The following is a 20,652-nucleotide window of genomic DNA, read 5'->3' as shown; positions in this document are numbered from 1 at the left end:
ATGTTTGACGTGGCATAATCTTCATATAAGATACTCCTGGGGAAGCCAGTCGGTGGTGGCGCGTGCCTTTAATCCCAGCACTCGGGAGGCAGAGGCAGGCAGATCTCTGTGAATTCGAGGCCAGCCTGGTTTACAAGAGCTAGTTCCAGGACAGGAACCAAAAGCTACGGAGAAACCCTGTCTTGAAAAATCAAAAAAAAAAAAAAAAAAGATACTCCTGGGGGCTGGAGAGATGGCTCAGAGGTTAAGAGCACTGACTGCTCTTCCAGAGGTCCTGAGTTCAATTCCCAGCAACCACATGGTGGCTCACAACCATCTGTAAATGAGATCTGGTGCCCTCTTCTGGCCAGCTCGCATACAGACAGACAGAACACTGTATACATAATAAATAAATAAATCTTAAAAAAAAAAAGGATACTCCTGGATTCTTGGACAGTGTCTTAGACTACTGTACTTGCTTACCAGTTCGTCGGAGGTCAGGTGCATCAAGCGTTCTGCTATTGCAGCACACTGGGCTGGGTCCCTTATAAGTTCCCCCTGTTTATCACCAACGACCAGCTCTGGCCACATCAGACCTTCATTCTTCTTAATCAAGGTAATCTCCAAGCTAAATGATTAAATGAGAAACACAATGCTACATTAAATATTATTCATTTAAACCGGTGCAGTATTTCATTACAGTATCCCAGCACTCAGTAGGCTCAAACAGCAAAGAATCAAGAGTTCATGGCTACTTGAGGCTAAGGAGTGAGAGCACATATTAAAATTAGAGAGAGAGGAAAAAGAGTGAAGGGGAAGACTAGAAAGAAAGGAGGAGGAGAGGGAGGTAAAAATTACCTATCTAGTATCTAGAGAGTATTTTACCAAAAATCTCACTCACTTTGACTTTTATCTATAATCCAATGATAAATAACCTAAACTTCATAACTAAACATGAAAGTGCCACTAGAAATGGAGCTCCACGTGGCCTGAAGACAGAATTGGAGTGACTGAGAAAACAGAAAATGGAATGCAGGTATATAGCATGCTACTAAATCCAAGTAATAAAGCACAAGCAGCATGGATCTATGGGACACAGCAGATAGATGAGCAGTGCACCATATACAACAACAACAAATGACCCAGAACTAACCTCTTAAGATACAGACCCAACAATTTACTAACAGAAACTAAGAGCCTTAACATGTAATTTTAATCAAAGACAGGGCAAGTTAAATTAATGTCAATGGTAATTTTTAAAACATCAACTTTTAAAAAACTGAAAACAAATGTAGGAATTAAAAAGAAACTTTGTAACACAAGAAAAATGTTAATACAGTCTATATAACTTGCTTTATATCTAATTCTACACATTTAAGCCATTAAACAGAAACTTCAATTGCACTAGGCAGGCCGCGCCAGAGACCCAGTGATGAGAAACTTCTGCTGCAGGAAAATGAAGTGCTGAGTAAGGACAGACCACGGGCAGAGGAGGAAGCAGCCGCCTGTGTCTTTTGGACAGGAGAGGCAACCCAGGTAGCAGGCCTTGTGTTGCCTCCACAGTAAGGAAGCTTTTCCATGCGCCATCTCTGATAAATGTGAAGCACACTAACTCACATCCTGGAACAGCTTCAAGCACACAAATCCAAGAATACAATATGACCTATTATTGTAATTATCAAAGTAAACAAGCAAACTTATCAACTATTCTTTAGCAAGGCTGTTGTTATCACGAATTCATAAAACAATTAAAGCACTAAATTTTTTCTGCAACTATTTAAGAGACTATACAAAATAATATCACTAGCTGGGGGGGGTGGCGCACGCCTTTAATCCCAGCACTCGGGAGGCAGAGGCAGGCGGATCTCTGTGAGTTCGAGACCAGCCTGGTCTACAAGAGCTAGTTCCAGGACAGGCTCCAAAACCACAGAGAAACCCTGTCACGAAAAAACCAAAATAATATGGTTGTGGGGACGAGGCAGAAATCCTTAATAAATAAATAAATTAAAAAAAAAAAACCAAAATAATATCACTTACATAATAAAAGTTCTTATCATTAACACTGAAAATTACCACCACAATCAATAATGCCCAGACTTAGTTATATTCTCTAAGGAATTTGCCAGTCTGATGAGAACGGTAACAAAAGCAACAACACTGGCTCACACTCACCTAATGCTTTACCCTGTGAGAGGGACTGCCTCGGGCACTTCATGTTTTCCCTCATCTACTGCTTCACACAACCAAATGTCTTTATGTCCATGTTCCAAATGGGAATGGAAAACACCTAAGTGGTTAAGCAACTTCCAACTGAGCAGTGTGTTCGAGCTACCAACTGTACTGGCTGATTTTCAATTGCCAATTCTAAATGCTATCAAGACTTTTGCATACACATAAACACAGTCAAACAGATGTGGAAACAAACTGTTTCAAAAGAACTTCAAACGTAATTGTTTTTCCATATATTATAAAAACCAAAAAAACAGTAAATTTGTGCATGCTAAGCAATCCCTCTACCAACTGAAATACAGTCTATGCCCCTTGGTTATCTTAGGAGTTTGTAGGGCTTTTATACAGTGAAAATGTCTTTTATATAAATATTTTCTTAACGGTTCATGTCTTGCTTTTAAAAAACATTAATAGATGAGCAAAAAATTTCGAGGTCAGCCTGGTCTACAAGAGCTAGTTCCAGGACAGGCTCCAAACCCTGTCTCAAAAAACCATATATAAAAGAAAAGAAAAGAAAAGAAAAGAAAAGAAATCACAGAAGTACAGCAGCATCTTTACTCTTAACTACTTTTTGATGTAGTTTCAGCATTTTTAATCTATCTAAAAAGTGACCAATATGGATGGAACTATTAACATTCATCTTTAACATAACTACTGTAGAGAGAAAATATTAAAAAGTAAAATCATAAAAATTAAAATTTCAAATGTAAAACTACAAAAATACCTGTCATTCTCTTTAATTGTCCATGCACTGCTTTCACAATCAATAGATGAATAGAGCTTTCCTTCCAAAACCTGGACATCCTTCAGCATAACGCTGATGTTATCAGGCAAAAACCGTATTTCAACATCTTCCTTTGCACAGTGTTCTGGAAGCCTTACTGTTACTGTCAAATCATCGTCAGTTTGCTGCCAGTAATACAGAGGTTCTACTGGGGAAAAAGAAAATGCATTCCATAATAAAAATAGACGTAACACACAAAATCAAAGAGAAAACCTATCCAGCCAATCACTGTGTTTCCTAGTGAGTATTCTGTCACATATACATAAATTGTAAGCACAAAGACTTCAAGGAATTTGACACAAAGAGTTGTAACAAATGCACACGATACTTTCCTCTTCCAGGCTCACCCAATACATTAAGAGATGGCACTCATAAATACTACTGACAGCAACCCCTTACTTTGTTACTTCACTTTCTGCCTCTTTTTAACCTCCCCCTTCTTCTCCCTCTTATTTCCAACACACACACACACACACACACACACACACACACACACTCTCTCTCTCTCTCTCTCTCTCTCTCTCTCTCTCTCTCTCTCTCTCCAGTCTCCCTGAAATGTGAACATATCAGTTACTCAATCTAATCGCATAATGGATAACTTCTGACAATAAGGCTAAGAGGAACCTGTAAAATTACATGTTTTAGTGAAAACAGACTAAAGAAAATTATTATGATAATACCAAATAGTCCACAGGTACCATTTTCATGAGGTTTACAGAGAATGAAACCAGTTTCTATTCTCAGAAGTGTTAAGAATGCTAATCAATCAAACATATATAATTTAAAATATCCTCTTTTCCTTTATCATCGTGAAAATATCACAAACAATAATTGATAAATTGCAAGATGTAACACAAAGCATCAACAAGAAAACCAGCAGTTGGACATAAACGCACACTGTGCTCTGCTGGGACTGGTTTGCCGTGGTCACAGCATGGAGGCAGAGACATCCCCAGTGATCAAGGCTCTCAGTCCTTCACACCTGCTCAGTGAATGAGTTCTAAGGGCACAGAGGTTTGCTTTAAGAACACTGACTTGGTAAAGACTTTAGTACATTTAGCAATGAAATAAGGTTCCTGTATTTATTGGGAAGAAGTCCACATCTAACAAAAACTGGATGTGAGGTAACAGGAAAGAGAAGAAAAGGCCCTAAAGGCACAACTCTTTCTGTATCGAGAGGCTCATATATTCATAAATTTGGGAACACATTTTTAACATTAATTACATTAGTATATTTAAATAAGCCATAAAGAATTAATCTTTTTTAAAAAGTACTCAAATTTACTGAGGCCAATTTTATTTTAAAGCTTTCTTTATTTCTATTTAATATGTATGAGTGCTCACATGTATGTACTGGAGATAAGGATGGTCGTGAGCCACCACGTGGGTGCTAGGTATCACACCCAGGTCAGCAAGATCAGCAAGTGCTCTTAACTTCAGAGTCATCTCTTCAGTCCCCAATTTTATTCCAAATAATTTAGTCATTTCAGAATAAAAGGCAGATGCAAAGAATATGTGATTATCAAATGCTATATAATTTTGTTAAATATACTATTCTGATTAATCCTAATGTTTTTATTCTAAGGCATGACCTCCTGACCTTTATCCACTTACCGTCAAGAAACTGCCAGTTTAAATAAAGGTAAGAATATGGATATTAGACCTTATTTTAGAAGAGCATTATCATACTGCCTTATCCATTATTAACATAAACATTATTTATTTATTATCTATTAAGTATTATTTATTAAGTATTAGATAGAGAATCAAGTAAGCCAACTGCAATTTCTAAAACACCATATTATTACAAAATTACAAAGGTAAACTAGTTCACATCATTAAGGGAGAATCTTAAAAAAAAAATGGGGCCATGAAATAAAATTAAGAGAAAGCAATCTATTGTGCCCTAGTGGGACTCATAACAAAGCAGACATACATGTATATGTACATAAGTACACATGAGCGCCCCCTGGCAGGTTAAATTACCTTTGATTTTCTCTGACCTGTCTTCATCCATACTTTCTTCAAGCTCCTGATCAACCGAAACAACCTTGAAGGACTTATAGGACACAACCATGAGGCCGTTTCCGTCAGGCTCGACAGCAGCGTAATGTGGCACCGACTTTCCACGGAGAACGTGATGCTTCGTAATTTCATACTTTTTACTGTCTGGAGGAAAGTAAGTATTATGAAAAGCTATAATATAAAAAAAATCTTTTTAGGAATAGAAAATTGACAACTTATGGCCACCAAGGCAGCTAGCTCAGTGAGTAAGGGCTCTTGCCACCAAGCCTGCTCACAAGAGTCTGATCCACAGACCCACATGGTGGAAGAGAGAACTGACTCACATAACTGTCCTCTGGCCTCCACATTCACACACACACACACACACACACACACACACACACCACATACATACACACAAAAAACCCACACACATACGCATACTCCTGACAACTTTATCTACCTCAAATAAATCCCTACTTTAATATACTGGTTTGATGAAATTTTCTCTAAATTGTACTGTCCAGTACAGCAGCCACTTGCTGCAAATGGCAGCTTAATTAAAATTAGGTAAATGTTAAAATGCACTTCCTTCATTACTTCTCCACATTTCCAGTGCTCAATAGTCACACGTGCCTGGTGGCTGATCCCAGTGAATGCCACATACCTGAAGTACATCAAACCTGCACAATTTCATCTGGAGAACAAAGTCTAGACCTTCAGGGGACTAACTACTTTCCCACACTGGCATGTAATAGGCACCTTTTGAAAAGAGACACTAGCTGAGAGCGAGGGGGAATGTGCGGAATTTTTTTTCTTGTTACTAATGAAGGCTTCTAAAAATAAAACATTTACAGAGTAATTGATTCTTATATACCAAAATAGAACTATACAATTATTATAATTAATAATGAAATAACAACTTAAAACCTTTACAATAAATACCAATTTAACTGAATTTTAAAGTTTTAATGAACTTATTCTCTGATGAAGACAGATTGTTTTCTACATACTCCAAAAACTTCAGATAAAAGAACTACTCTCTACCAAAAACCCCACAGGCAACACGGTTGGCTGGGACCCTGAACACTGCATTGACACACTTCCTGCAACAAGGCCACACCTCCTAATAGTGCCACTCCTTCTTACAAAGAAAACATTTAACTGGGTGGACTACAGTTCAGAGGTTGAGTCTGTGATCATCATGCTGGGACTTGGCAATGTGCAGGAGGACATGATGCTGGAGAAGGCACTTAGAGTCCTCCATCTTAATCCGAATGCCATAGGAAGTGAACTGAGACACTGATGGTGGCTTGAATGTATATCAGACATCAAAGTCCAACCCCACAGTGTCATTTTTGCTCCAAGGCCACACCTACTCTAACGAGGCCATATTCCCTATGAGCTTATGGGGACCAATCACATTCAAACTACCACAGGAATCTATGCAGAAGATGATGTGCAAAGTCCAGAGGTAGAAGATAACTTTAAGGAAGCAGTGTTATCTACACAAAACAGGGCTAATACACCTATGAACTCAGCGACTGTGACAGTATGCACAGACCTATACAAGTTCATGCCAGATAAAACTCTACCACAAAGAAGTATACGTCAAAGTGTATGCGAAGTCCCACGACTAATGAGGAGGTAATTAGCAATAGATACCTGCTGGTAAAATGAAAATCAGCTTTTCCCAATGCAGTATCACTGGGTAGACCAGCACACTTCAGGACAGGGTAGTTGACCAATACTTTAGTTCCCAAAATATACATGTAAAACTCCAAGAGGATTGTTTTCTTTTGTGAGTGTGTTTGTGTGTGTATGCACACACACTTTTTGGTTTTTTGTTTGTTTGATTTTGCTTTCTTGTTTTTTTGTTTTGGGACCTTTTGGTGTTTTGAGAAAGAATGAAGGAACATGATGTTGGGTAGGGAGTATCTGGGAGGACTTGGGGGAGGAGAAAGAATGTGATCAAAATAAATTACACAAAAATTTTTAAAATGTAATAATTTAAAAATATAATAAGGAAGGAAGGAATACAAACCAGTGAGCAAACAAAAAATCATTTCAGGTGACTATATACCTTTATACTATTCATATTTTTATAAATATGTGCTCTGAAATAATCCACTTGTACACTGTAAATATTTGTCACTCAAATTGGTTTAATAAAATGGTGATGACCAGTTATCTGGCAGAAAGTACAGACAGGGTGATGGGAAGAAAAGGCAGAGTCTGAGGAGTTGCCAGCCAGATGCAGAGGGAGCAGGAGATGAACATGCCATGTTAATAAAGGTCCCACCATGTGGCAGAGTGTAAACAGGGTGTATGGGTTAACTTAAAGGTGAGAGCTAGTTAGTGACAAGCCTGAGCTACTGGCCCAGCACTTATAATTGTTATTAAGCCTCTATGTACTAATTTGGGAAATGGTGGCTGGGCATTTGGGAACTGGCAGACGGGACAAGAAACTACTGTTTACAATTTGAGGTCTCAAAAATTCATGTAATTCTTTTAAAGAAACTGCATAGTTGGTTGTAGAAGCATAGTTTATTACATTGCTCAAAAAGCAAGCAGTAAATCTTCCATTTCAAGCCCACATAAGGGAAGACTAACTAGAGAGGTTTGGAATCTTGTTTACTTTACCTTCGTTTTTCTTACTGACAGTGACCCACTCCAAAGAAACATAGAAACCACTTCCTTTCATGTCCAATTCCTCCTTCTCTATTCGAAGAAGAAGCATAGCTACTGAATGTTCTTCAGCTTTCAGCAACGAGATACTGTGAATTATAATAAACGGATTCCCAAGTTCTTCATTAAACACAATCTGTAGGGGAAAAATTACACATATTTAAATGCATAGTTTATAAAAGAGAAATATGATCAGCACTCTTGACAAAAGAAAAAAAAGACCAAATAACAGGACACTTGAAAGGAATGGACAGGAGGAAAAGAAGGAAAGCAATGTCCCAGAATCATGACAGGAAAGGGTGCTTCACAGAGCACACAGCGCAGTCAGAAAGTGGCTCTCCATCTAGTTTGCATACACCTTCTGGATTCTGCACAAGTCTTACAAAGAACAAAAACAACTCACTTCCCATTTTTCAGGATTATTTCCACGGTCACCTGTTCCGATGACATATAATCTTCCAGTTCCATCTGACAAGGTAACCCAAGTAGGGGATGTAAAATGGATAGATGCACAAAGACGATTGTCATATGCTGTCAAATCTGTAGGAAGACGAAAAACCTCTCGAGGTTTTCCTAAGGCAGTGTCCTGAAACGAAACCAAGGATTATAAGCAAATCCCTCTCTTCCTGATCTGTACACACGCAAAATACCTACAGTACAGCTGATTCTTCCATATTCAAAAGTTGCGTCAATTTCCCTTCAAGTATGAACTTTATGTACTGATTTTAACAAATAACAGTAGATGGGAGAGGTGGCGTACAACCTCTAGGATATTACAAAACAAGTTACATCATCATCTTTGCCCTTTCTTAGGTTACATGCTGCGAGGGGGCTAGCCGGAAGCTGTGGTGATGATCAGATAGGGGAGTAAATACCCACGCAAGGAGGAACCCAGCAATCACAGAACCCTGTGACTGTCATAGAGTTTCCCATGAGAAACCAACAGGGAGACTGCCACTTTGCGATTCCTGACGAGACTGAGATGATTTCCAAGTGACTGGGTACTGTAGCTCTTGTGTCAAAGAGGCTAGTACAGCACGCTAATCTCATTTCTTTCTCTTAGCCTTAGGGCTAATGATCACTAGTGTTAATTTTCTAACTAGAAATACCACATTGTATTCCAAATGCCTATGTGGATAATATTCTACACCAGTGATTTCCAGCCTTCGTATCACTGTGACCTTTAAATACAGTTAATCACATGGTGCTGACCCCCAACCATAAAATATTTTTTGTTGCTGCTTCATAGCTATAATTTTGCTGCTGTTATGAATTGCAATGTAAGTATCTTGGTTTTTTTGTTTTTTTTTTTTAATGGTCTTAGGTGACCCCTGTGAAAGGACTGTGACTTCCAAATGGGTCATGACCCACAGGTTGAGAACCACTGTTCTACAGCAAAAAAAAAAAGTATTATTGAATAAAAACGAACCCCCTCAAAAATCCTGAAAAACAAGTAAATGTGCCTTTAATTCCAGAACTCAGAAGGCAGAAGCAGGTGGATCTCTGTGAGTGAGGCCAGCCTGGTATACAAAGCGAGTTCCAGGACAGACAGGGCTATACAGGGAAGCCCTGTCTCAAGGCAAGGGGAAGTATTACATTTAGATAATGCAAACTTAGATTTCTGTTCACAAATTTTCAGTTGTTATCTGCCTTTACAATATAGAGCTATGATAAGAATCACCAAAATGTTTCATAAAAAAATATGTTCAAAATTTACCATTCAGGAAATAAATGCTCATAAATCACTATATTTTCTATATTCAATTGTACGTTTAAAAAAATGTTTAATTGTCAGAGCTCCCTACAGAGGAAAGTGATCCTTGATTAATGTATTTTAATCTTGTGATTCTATAATTGTTTTAATCTATACTTTTTTAACTACAAGATTTCGAAAAAAGCAAACCACTTTAATCATCTATGAAATTACCTTTCATTTTTTTACTCACGTTGTTATATTTGGTAATGTCGAATTAAATAAGAAATATAAAATAGCAAGCACAGCAAACAACAACTGCTTTTAGAAACATCATATATGAATACTGACAATGTAAAACAGGATTATATCAAGATTATATATTATATCAGTACTAAAATGCATTATACACAGTGCAGTACAGCCACCGTCAGTAAACATTTGGCTTATTGCAGTCTCCAGTCCCGATGTTTTACAGAGGAAACAGAACAAGATCCAATCAGGTCAGTTAACAGAAATTGTGCCGTAAGCTGATGTCCATGCCTGCGTTTAGAACACGACATGGTACTTCCACAAAATGAAAACAGACAGACTCATCAACAAGCGATACTGGTACGCTAGCTTACTTCTGGGGAACCTCATCTCTGACAAACACAGGAATACCACGTATTTCAGTAGGACTGTTAATCTGAAGGCTTTACAGGAAAAGTTAAACGACTGACAGAGGACAGTTTAATAATTGTAGGGTAGTCAGTCGATGATTGTCCATACAAAAAAGCGCCACATAGGAAACAAAGAAGCACACACAGGGCTAATATCCAGGTAAACACTGGCTTGTTCTTGAAACCTCAAGAGCCCCTAAAGCCTGTTAAAAAATGTCTTTTAAAGGTAAAATAATATTCTACCATTATCAAAGAGAAAAAAATTAGACTTGCAATGCCTATCCTTGGCTTAAGTGCCCTATTGGCAGAAGAAATACGTATAGGCTTATAAAAAAAAGGTAAGAAAACAAATTTAACGATATAATTATACCCTTTGATATAATCCAACCTACAGGGATTTATATAGTATTTCTATTAATATAAGCTCAAGCATAAAGAAAAAGAAAATTTAAGCCAGTGAAAACTGGGATGTCGTGTAACAGCAGCTCCTGATGCAGCTCCCGCAGGTCTTGGTTTGGCTACAAAATCCAAAATTACAGCATTCTTCTACTGAACATAAATGTCAGACAAACACTGCAACTACAACGGGACAAGACAAAACAGCGTCACTCCATGAGAATTTCCACACAGAAGAACACATCACTACAAACAGGATCTACAGCACGTGACAGGAGCCACTGCGTCTACCTGACTGTCACAGGCAGAGCTCCAGTCAGGTCTTCTATCCTAGGTGACACTTGACAGCCCCATCTCCCGCTTCCTGAAACCCTGCCGCTCCAAATCACCCCGAGTCAGATCCCTTACTATCACCAATGCTAAATCCTCCCAGACACCCTGTGGCTCTCCTTCACTTATGTTTCCCCTTACTGCAAGGAGTAATAGATCCAACTTGTTCAAACAGTGTGACTGTTCTGTCGTCTAGAAAGTGCTGGCAAAGAAATAGAACAGCCACTCTAAGGAAACCCAAATACCAGATAAATGTACTCAGATAGATTTGTATCGCTAACAAAAAATAATAAACTCAATGAGATACTGACAAAGAAAAAGACAGAATGATATAATGTGCTTACCATTCAACATGAATTCATACATGCACAAACAAATGTGAGGCGCCATCAGCTCACAGCAATGACAGACACGGAACAGTGCTTAGCACCAGGAAGAGAAATAAGACTGGAGTGTGGCTGGGCAGGGAGACTGCTGGCAAAGGCTTTAAATATGTTGTGATTCTTGTTCCATACCAAATCATTTGTGTAGCACACATAATTTAAAAATATAAATAAAGAGACAAAATAATAAAGGTAAAATAGACTTCCACAAAGCAGGTGTTGACTGCATGATCTGTCAGACTTACTCTGGTGAACCATCATTAAGAAGGAAGGCTAAACTAGGCAATCGCTGTTCAAGTGTTTTAGGCCATTTTCTTTTAAATACATGGCTACACATGACTGAAGTTAATAGAAATATAATTATCAGATAAATTGGTGCAATATCTAATAGAATAATTAAGACACTTGAGTATACAAATGTGAACCAAAATTAACGAACTTAAAACACACAGTGTTTGCCTCACTTGAGTTAAATGATAAAACGAAAAAAACCCAAATGTTCCCAATTTAGAATTTAGTTCAGTTCTAAAGTGTCCTCATAATAATGCCTCAGGAAAGTGACATCTCCAGCTCCAGGCTCCACATATTATCCTTTACTCACAAACAAAGCAAAACAAAACAAAACAAAAATGTAACCATGTTAAAAATTACTAGAAAATCACTTGGGGTAATAATTCCCTGCTGATTCGCAGAACTGGAATTGTGCTGGCAAATTTAATGCTCAATGAGGGCCTACAGCATGAAGCATTTTCAACTTTGGCCATCTCATTTAAACATCACCAAACTGATGAAGCTGCAATCATTAACCCAGCTTAAGAGGGGTTCACATGGATCAATCCAACTGAAACTCCACGGCGACAGGGCCAAGATTCCAGTCCTACCGAGTCCTGTAGATGGTAAATCTCTCTTCCTTGTCGTTATCATCTAGGAAAGAAACCATTTTTTCTAACAAATACTTCAAATCTCAACGCAATGCACAAATGCCATTCCCTAAAACATTCACTCTGCAATTAGCACATTAAGTTTCTCTTTAACCAGACATGGTATTTTTGGCTATATTGGCTCCTATGCCATAAGCGTAATGTAAGTTATAATGTTCATATATTATAGATGGATGACATTATAAAGGAATAGTCAATAGCATTTATACTGCATATATTTATCTAAATTGGATTTTGGGGTCCTTGTAGTTACAGCCAGAAACAGAAAAGCTTTGAATAAATGAAATATTTTGTTTTTGTTTTTTAATACTTACACTCCTATGGGGAAACTGGAGGTTAAAAACATGTTCAAGCAGAACTTGGGAGGGATGCCACCCATGAGTGCTGTTACAATGGGATTAACATCAACCATTGTGAAACATTAACTTCATTTCTTAAACTTTTTTCTATTCTTTCTTTTATTGTTTTTATTAAGCTATATATATTTTTTATGTCCCCCTCCCTTCCTCCCCCATCCCCTTCTACTCTTTCCCATGATCCCCACACTTCCAATTTACTCAGGAGGTCTTAACTTTTTCTACTTCCCATGTAGATTACATCCATGTATGTCTCTCTTAGGGTCCTCATGGTTGTCTAAATTGTCTGGGATTGTGAATTTTAGGCTGTTTTTTTTCTTTGTTTTATGTCTAAAAGCCACTTGTGAGTACAATTTGTCTTTCTAGGTCTGAGTTACCTCACTCAATATGGTGTTTTCTAGATCCATCCATTTGCCTACAAATTTCAAGATGTCATTATTTTTTTTTCTGCCGTGTAGTACTCCATTGTGTAAATGGACTACGTTTTCCTTACCTATTCTTTAGTCGAAGGGAAATTTAGGTTGTTTCCAGGTTCTAGTTATTGCTAATAATGTTGCTATGAACATAGCTGAACACATGTCCTTGTGGCACGATTGAGCATCCTTTGGGTATATACCCAAAAGTGGTATTGCTAAATTTTGAGGAAGGTTGTTTCCTAATTTTCTGAGAAATCGCCACACTGATATCCAAAGGAGCTGCACCAGTTTGCACTCCCACCAGCAATGCAGAAGTGTTCCCTTTACCCCACAGCCTCTCCAGCATAAGTTGTCAATAGTGTTTTGGGTCCTGCCCATTCTGATAGGTGTAAGAGTGAATCTCAGAGTTGTTTTGATTTGCATTTTTCTGATGGCTAAGGATGTTGAGCATTTCCTTAAGTGCCTTTCAGGTATTTTAGATTCCTCTGTTGAGAGTTCTCTGTTTAGGTCTGTACTCCATTTTTTTTTATTGGATTATTTGTTCTTTAGATGACTAATTTCTTGAGTTCTTTGTATATTTTGAAGATCAGCCCTCTATCCAATGTAGGGTTGGTGAAGATCTTTCCCCAATCTGTAGGCTGCCGTTTTGTCTTGTTGACTGTGTCCTTTGCTTTACAGGTTATACTTTGAAAACCTGTACTTCACAAAATTGGAAAATTTAAAAGAAATAGAAATTTTCTGGATAAATATCACTTACCAAAATTAAATGAAGACCAAATAAGCAGATTAAATATACCTATAACCACTAAAGAAATAGAAACAGTCATCAAAACTCTTCCAACCAAAAAAATCCCAGGACCAGATTGTTTCAGGCAGAATTCTACAAGATTTTCAAAGAACTAATACCAATATTCCCCAAACTGTTCCACACAATAGAAACAAAAGGAACATTGCCAAACTCTTTTTAGGAGCCTACAATTACCCTGATACCCAAAGCACGCAAAGATATTACTAAGAAAGAAAATTACAGACCACTCAACTCATGAACATTGATGCAAAAATACTCAATAAAATACTGGCAAACCGAATCCAAGAATACATCAGAAAAATCATCCACCATGACCAAGCAGGTTTCATCCCAGAAAGGCAGGGATGGTTCAACATACAAAAATCTGTCAATGTAATCCACCATATAAACAAACTGAAAAAAAAAAAAAACACATGATCTCATTAGATGCTGGAAAAGCCTTCAACAAAATATGGCATCCCTTCCTGACAAAGCAGATTAAATATATTGGAGAGAGCAGGGATACAGGGACATACCTAAACACATAAAGACAATATACAGCAAGCCAACACACATCAAGCTAAATGGAGAGAAACTCAAAGCGATCCTACTGAAATGAGGAACAAGACAAGATTGTCCGCTCTCTCTTTAGCTGTTTGTTATAGTACTTGAGGTTCCAGGCAGAGCAATAGGACAACAAAAGGACATCAAGGGGCTACAAATCGAAATAGAAGTCAAAATCTCACTATTTGCTGATGATATGATAGTTTACATAAGTGACTCCAAAAATTCTAACAAGGAACTTCTATAACTCATAAACACCTTCAGTAAAGTAGCAGGAATCAAGATTAACTCAAAAAAATCAGTAGCCCTCCTTTATACAGATGATAAATGGGCTGAGAAAGAAATCACCCTTCACAATAGACACAAATACATAAAATATCTTCGAGTAACTCTGAGCAAACAAGTGGAAGTCCTGTATGACAAAAACTTTAAATCTTTGAAGAAAGAAATTAAAGAAGACAGCAGAAAATGGAAAGATCTCCCATGTTCTTGGGTAGGTGGAATTAATATAGTAAAAATAAATAAACAAGGCAAGCTTCAGGACTCGAAGCAGCCTACTGGCACCCAAGGATCTGGGCTACAAAGTAATTATTACTTGTTTCTCTATGGCATAGTCACACATTACATGAAATCCAAGAGCTACTCCCCACACTTTAAAGACACCACAGAAAATGACATTCTTGTTACTGGAGAAAATAAGAACGCTTGCCAAGTAAACAGAAGTCTGTTATGACAGAAATATTCTAAATATTGAGAAGCAGCAAGTTTCAGTAAATTGAGCAGTAGCAGTAGCCCCCCAAGGCTTTTTCTACACCCTAAACACACTTTCTCCTCATCGACATTCCTAAAAGCTTAAATATTGCAAGCCTACAGTGAAACTTGCTTGGTGTGGAAGGCCTCTTAACAGCTACACTGAGTTGCTGCCATCTGCTGGCTCTCACAGGTAGGGAAGGCCCTTTCATTTTCACAAGGTGTCATTTTGCAGATTTAACAAGGGTGCTCATTTACACCAGCCACAAGAAAAGGCTGGTCTCTAATTAGTGGTCTGCATTCTTCACATGCTCTCAACAGAGCAGCTCAAAGAATTTGCTGGTTTATTTTGTTGCTGGAGAGAAAAAAAAAAATACTAAGCATGGTATTCCACTGGCCAGCACCGGGCAGCAAGACTTCATCGCCACTAGGGCCCAGGGAAAATCGCCTACTGTGCTGGATAAAATTTTAAATTTCCAGACCACTGTTAGCCATAACACACTGATTCAGAGTCTTTGAAAATGGGATTCTGAAATTAGTTCTTATGTTAGCTAAGTACTATACATGATTCTCAGGTGAAGTGGAATTGGAAAATCAAAGAAAAAAGCTGAATTGATGGAGAAAAAAACAAAGCAAACAAAACAAAAACAAAACCCCCGAAACCTGGCTTTTTATAATATAACATATACATTATAGTAACAGCATCTTTTTAAAACTTGATTGGGTAAACAGAGGAATATTACAGAAAAGAGAAAAGGCAATAACTAACCTAAAAAAAAAAAAGTATAACCACTTTCTCTAAGTTGCCCATAAAGAAGACAAATTAGGTCAGAAAAAAATGAATATCAAAAGTATTGGTATTTGCCCCAATTACACATCAAATAATCTGTTTGGGTATAATTATAGTAACTTGTTTCCTGGGGAAGTTTCCAACAGAGAAAAATACTAGGACCAAACCACAGTGGTTCTGGTGGTTTCCAGGGAAAATAGGTTTTATCTCAGATTTCTAATAAAGTATTTGTGGTTTAAGCTGGGCATGGCACTGCAAGTCCTGGTCATCAGCAAGACAACTGATAACAACCAAGCTCGTGGCTCTGACTGTGACCCTGTCCACCCACCCCTCCCAGTTCAGCACAGTGCCTACAGGGAGTCACCATGCCTTAACTTTGTCAAGTGTGTTTTTACGCTGCCGGAATGCCCATCACCCCAATGTAAAAGGCAAGTTCTTTTCTTTCTTTCCCCCACTAGAGACAGTTTTGTTTAGGTAGCTCAGTTTGCATCTGACTTCTGGTTCTCCCATTTCCATGTCCTGAGGAATGGGATGAGGAGTGCATCATCACGCCCAGCTCCTGTGAGGCAAACTCTACTCCACCCCTCAAATCTCTGTGGAGGTGACATCAACCGCATCCCTAGCATCTGTCGTGTACTCCCGTGTACTCACTCCCGTGTACTCACTCCCGTGTACTCACTCCCGTGTACTCACTCCCGTGTACTCACTCCCGTGTACTCACTCCCGTGCACTCCCGTGCACTCCCGTGTACTCTTGCGCATCTCACGGCTGTACTTCACTTCGGCATGCTATCAATTTATTTTTAACTAACCATATAGAAACATTCAATCATGTTTAAAGAAAAATATTTCTTTACCCAGGAAATTAATTTATCTCAAAAACTAAAGATAACTAAAATGTGTATTCATGTAGGTTTTTTTAAAAAAAAATACTAAATGGTGAAAAATTAGTAAAACAGAATAAAAGGGGTTATAAATGAGCCTTTTATGGAGTGCTAATGGAGCTTTCCCCTTCAAGAACACTACATTTTATTGAAAATATTCCCCTCAGAGCAAGCTATTTCTACTTTACTAAAAATTTTGAGAGAAAAATGAACAAAGAAATATGATTTCACTGATGAATAATGGTAGCATATCCGCATGTCTAAAGTAGGCCAAACTGATTCTCAGCACATAATTCAAGGAGCTCAGAGACATTATTCAGAGGACAGACTGAAAGAGGCAGTCTGATGGGCTATTTACACGGGACTCAGAGCGTCCACCTTAGCCGCCCACTCTTCTTCCTTCACGTGTGCTAACGAGGTTTGCGCTTACCTTACTCACCAATTCAAGTCAGTATCATACACTCTAGTGACAATGACATAAAAACCCTAAGAAATCGTTTGACGAGAGTTAAAAATGTATATAGAGTTCAAGTAGTTATTTCAGAAACACAATGTCACCTGTGGAACATGCAGGCCTGTGGTTTTTACCAGGTAAGTTTCCCTGCCAGCAGATCCAGAGGCCAGAATTAAAGGAATGACCATTATACCTGGAATTCAAAAAGTGCCTTCTATGGGATGATCCATTAATATTTATGTAAGAATAAAATCATATTCTAGACTGATTGCTATTCTGTATGCCCATTTTGGACAGGAACTTCTACGAATAAATAAATAAATAAATAAATAACCAACCAACCAACCATATGGAGCAGATGAAAACACACAGAGCTGCCCCTGGAGTCATCCTGGAAAAAAATAAAAGAGGGAGGATCCGTATCCACTGTTGGGAGGTAGTGTGGCTACTATGGAAACCAGTGCGGGGGCTTCTCAAAACACAAGCCATATGTGAGCTAGCTATACCATTTCTGGACATATACACAAAACCCAGAGATACCTGCATATCCATTGCTAACACTGTTCTAGTCACATTAGCAAGGAAATGGAGTCAAGCTAGATGAATGGATAATGAAAATGTGGCACATATTACAATGATACTTATGAAATCATGGATAGAACTAGAAAATACTGTATAACAAGATGCAGATAAACAGATCCTAGACTCCAAGTGTTAAACATGTGTTTCCAGATGGGAGTAAATATGGGTAAAGACAGGACACTAGAAAAAAGCCCAAGTGAGTAGGGAAAAAAAGAGGCTTTCAGGGAGTGGAGAGTGGGGAAGACAATACAAAGGTGAAAGGTTACAGCAGGCAAGGGGGGACAGAGAGGAAAGGGAGAGTAAATAAGGAAGGAGAATCAGCCAAAACAATACAAATATATGGTAATCTATTTTTAAATTAACTTAAAAAGTAAAAATAAAGTATAAATATGCTCTATGTCCCGTGCCTAACAACATCTATCTGTTCCTCCTAATCTATTACTCTATACCTAACTTCTGTGGTTCTATGCATTGTAGCTTGGGTATAATTGATTTCACAGCTACTACCAGACAAAAGAAAATACAGACCATATTTGTCTTTTTCAGTGTGGGATACCTCACTCAAGATGATTTTTTTCTAATTCCATCCATTTACCTGCAAAACTACTTATTTCATTTTTAAACCGCTGGATAATACTCCATTTTGTAAATGTATCACATTTTCTTTATCCATTCTGTTGACAGACATCTAGATTATTTTCAATTTGTGGCTATTATGAATACAGCAGCAATGAACAAGGTATTGGTCATTCTGATGGGTGTAAGACAAAATCTCAAAGTAGTTTTCATTTTCCTGATGATGAAGGATGTTGAACCTTTCTTTAAGTGTTTCTTGGCCATTAGTTTCTACTTTTGACAATTCTATTTAGATCTGTATTCCATTTTCAATTGGGTTTATATTATTTGAGGCTATTGTGAAAGGTGCTGTTTCTTCTATTTCTTTCTCAGACTGCTTGTTATTTGTACTTAGGAAGGTTACTGATTTTTGTGAGTTAATTATGTATCCAGCCACCTTGCTGAAAGTGTTTATCACCTGGAGGGGTTTCCTGGTGGAATTTTTAGGGTCATTTATGTATACTTTAGCATCATCTGCAAATAAATGTATTTTGCCTCTTCTTTTTTTCTATCTCCTTGATACCCTTCAGTTGTCTTATTGTTCTAGCTAAGACTTCAAGTATACCGAATTTGTATGGCGTGTAGACAACCTTACCTTGTCCTTGATTTTAGTGGAATTGCTTCTTAGTTTCTCTCCATTCAAGTTTATGTTGGCTATGGGCTTGCTGTAAACTGCCTTTATTATGTTAAAGCATATCCCTGGTATCCATAATCTCTCCATAACTTTTATCATGAAGAGGTGTTGGATTTTGTCAAAGCTCTTTTCTTCATCTAATGATGATTATGTGTTTTTTGTCTTTCAGTTTCTTTATCTGGTGGATTATATTTATCAATTTCTGTATGTTGAACCATCCCTGTACTTCTGGGATGAAGCCTACTGGGTTATGAACGATCTTTTTGATGTTCTTGGATTCAGTTTGCAAGAACTTTATTGAGTATATTTGTATCTGTGTTCACATGGAAAACTGGTCTGTAATTATTTTTTTTCTTTGGGTCTTTATGTGGTTTGAGTATCAGGGTGACTGGCCTATTAAATGAATGGGCAGTGCTCCTTCTGTTTCCATGTTGTGAAATGATTTGAGGAGTACTGGCATTAATTCTTCTTGTGAGCTAAAACCATCTAGTCTGAGGCTTTCTTTAGTTGGGAGCTTTTAATAACTGCTTCTATTTCACTAGGAGTTAAAGGTCTTTTTAAATTGCTCACCTGGTCTTGATTTAACTTTGGCGAGTGGTATGTATTGAGAGAATTAGCCATTTCTTTTAGATTTTCCAATTTGGTGGAGTACTGGTTTTTAAAGTGTGTCCTTAGGGTTCTCCAATTCCCTAGGTATCAGTTGCTATATTCCTGTTTTCATTTCTAATTTTGTTAACTTGGATAAATGAATACATAACATATTGAAACTTACGAAACATAATGAAGGTGGTTCTAAGAGGCAAATCCATAGCAATAAGTGCCTACATTAAAAAAAAAAAAACAACAGAAATCTCATAGTAGTAATTTAACAGTACACTTGAGAATTCTATAACAACAAAAATAAATCACACCCAAAAGTACACAGCAGGAAATAATCAAACTCAGGGCTGAAATCAGAAAAACAGAAACAACCAGAAAACCAAAAACATAACCAACAACAAATACAAAAAATTAGTAAAGCATACATGTAGGGCGCCATTTGTAGTAATTGGAGGCGGCGGGACTGCGTCCCTGGCACCCCAGCCGCATCCAATTACTACAAATGGCGCCCTACAGATTGGCACCCAGACGTGTGGACATCTGAATCCACTGAAAGCCTGAGAAAGTATGGGAAAGAGAAGAGCATGTTTTCTTGGTAGCTGCAATTTAATAGAGGCTTCCTGACTCCGCTTTAGCTGCAAAACCCTGCAGCTCTTTTAAGAGGTCCTGCCACGAAACACTTAAACAGTGTTGACGAAAAGCTGAACGCACGCTTTTCGGTTTTCAGCCGTAACAGGAAAAAAGCTGCGCCTTTTAAAAATGCCAGCTTTCTGGGCTGTCCTGCCAGGGCAAACTCTGACTCTCTTACGCAGGCGGTTCGTGCGGTTTGCAAGCACAGGCTGCTGAAGCTCGCTTGCTGGCAGGGACCTTGAAATGCCATAGAGTTGTGGCAGTAAACATGGCTACAGCCAGTACCTCAGCCATGAGGCTGGAAAGCTAAGGAAAGGGCTACATCTAGCCGTCAAAGCCATGGCTTTAATCCTACTGATATTTCTTGGTAAATTAAAGACTCATGTGGTCAGAAAAAAAGAGATATACAGTAAAGAGAGATTCAAAGACAAAGAAAATTTTTAAATGGTGTACAGTGTATTAAAAATATATGCAGACTAAAAGTTGAAGTTCTTAAAGTAAA

General features: G+C 38.0%; 1 protein-coding gene across 2 annotated transcripts in view; it reads right to left on the bottom strand.

The window, feature by feature from the left end:
* Positions 1 to 20,652, bottom strand: part of Nudcd1 (NudC domain containing 1) — a 42,315-nt gene that overhangs the window by 10,879 nt on the left and 10,784 nt on the right. Inside the window, exons 3-7 of one of the 2 annotated variants that reach the window (XM_041637483.1) lie at positions 8,088 to 8,270; positions 7,640 to 7,820; positions 4,979 to 5,161; positions 2,933 to 3,140; positions 463 to 607 (exon numbers count right to left, since the gene is read on the bottom strand). In XM_041637483.1, the coding sequence (XP_041493417.1) occupies positions 463 to 607; positions 2,933 to 3,140; positions 4,979 to 5,161; positions 7,640 to 7,820; positions 8,088 to 8,270 (900 nt within the window). The remainder of the gene's footprint in view (positions 1 to 462; positions 608 to 2,932; positions 3,141 to 4,978; positions 5,162 to 7,639; positions 7,821 to 8,087; positions 8,271 to 20,652) is intronic. The other variant, XM_041637484.1, reaches the window with a different exon arrangement.

The sequence above is a fragment of the Microtus oregoni genome, unplaced genomic scaffold (assembly GCF_018167655.1).
Source record: "Microtus oregoni isolate MIOR12 unplaced genomic scaffold, Mior012 000053F_ref0000044, whole genome shotgun sequence".
NCBI lineage: Eukaryota > Metazoa > Chordata > Mammalia > Rodentia > Cricetidae > Microtus > Microtus oregoni.
Note: the sequence above shows the minus strand (reverse complement) of the source record. Positions and strands in the feature narration are given on the sequence as shown.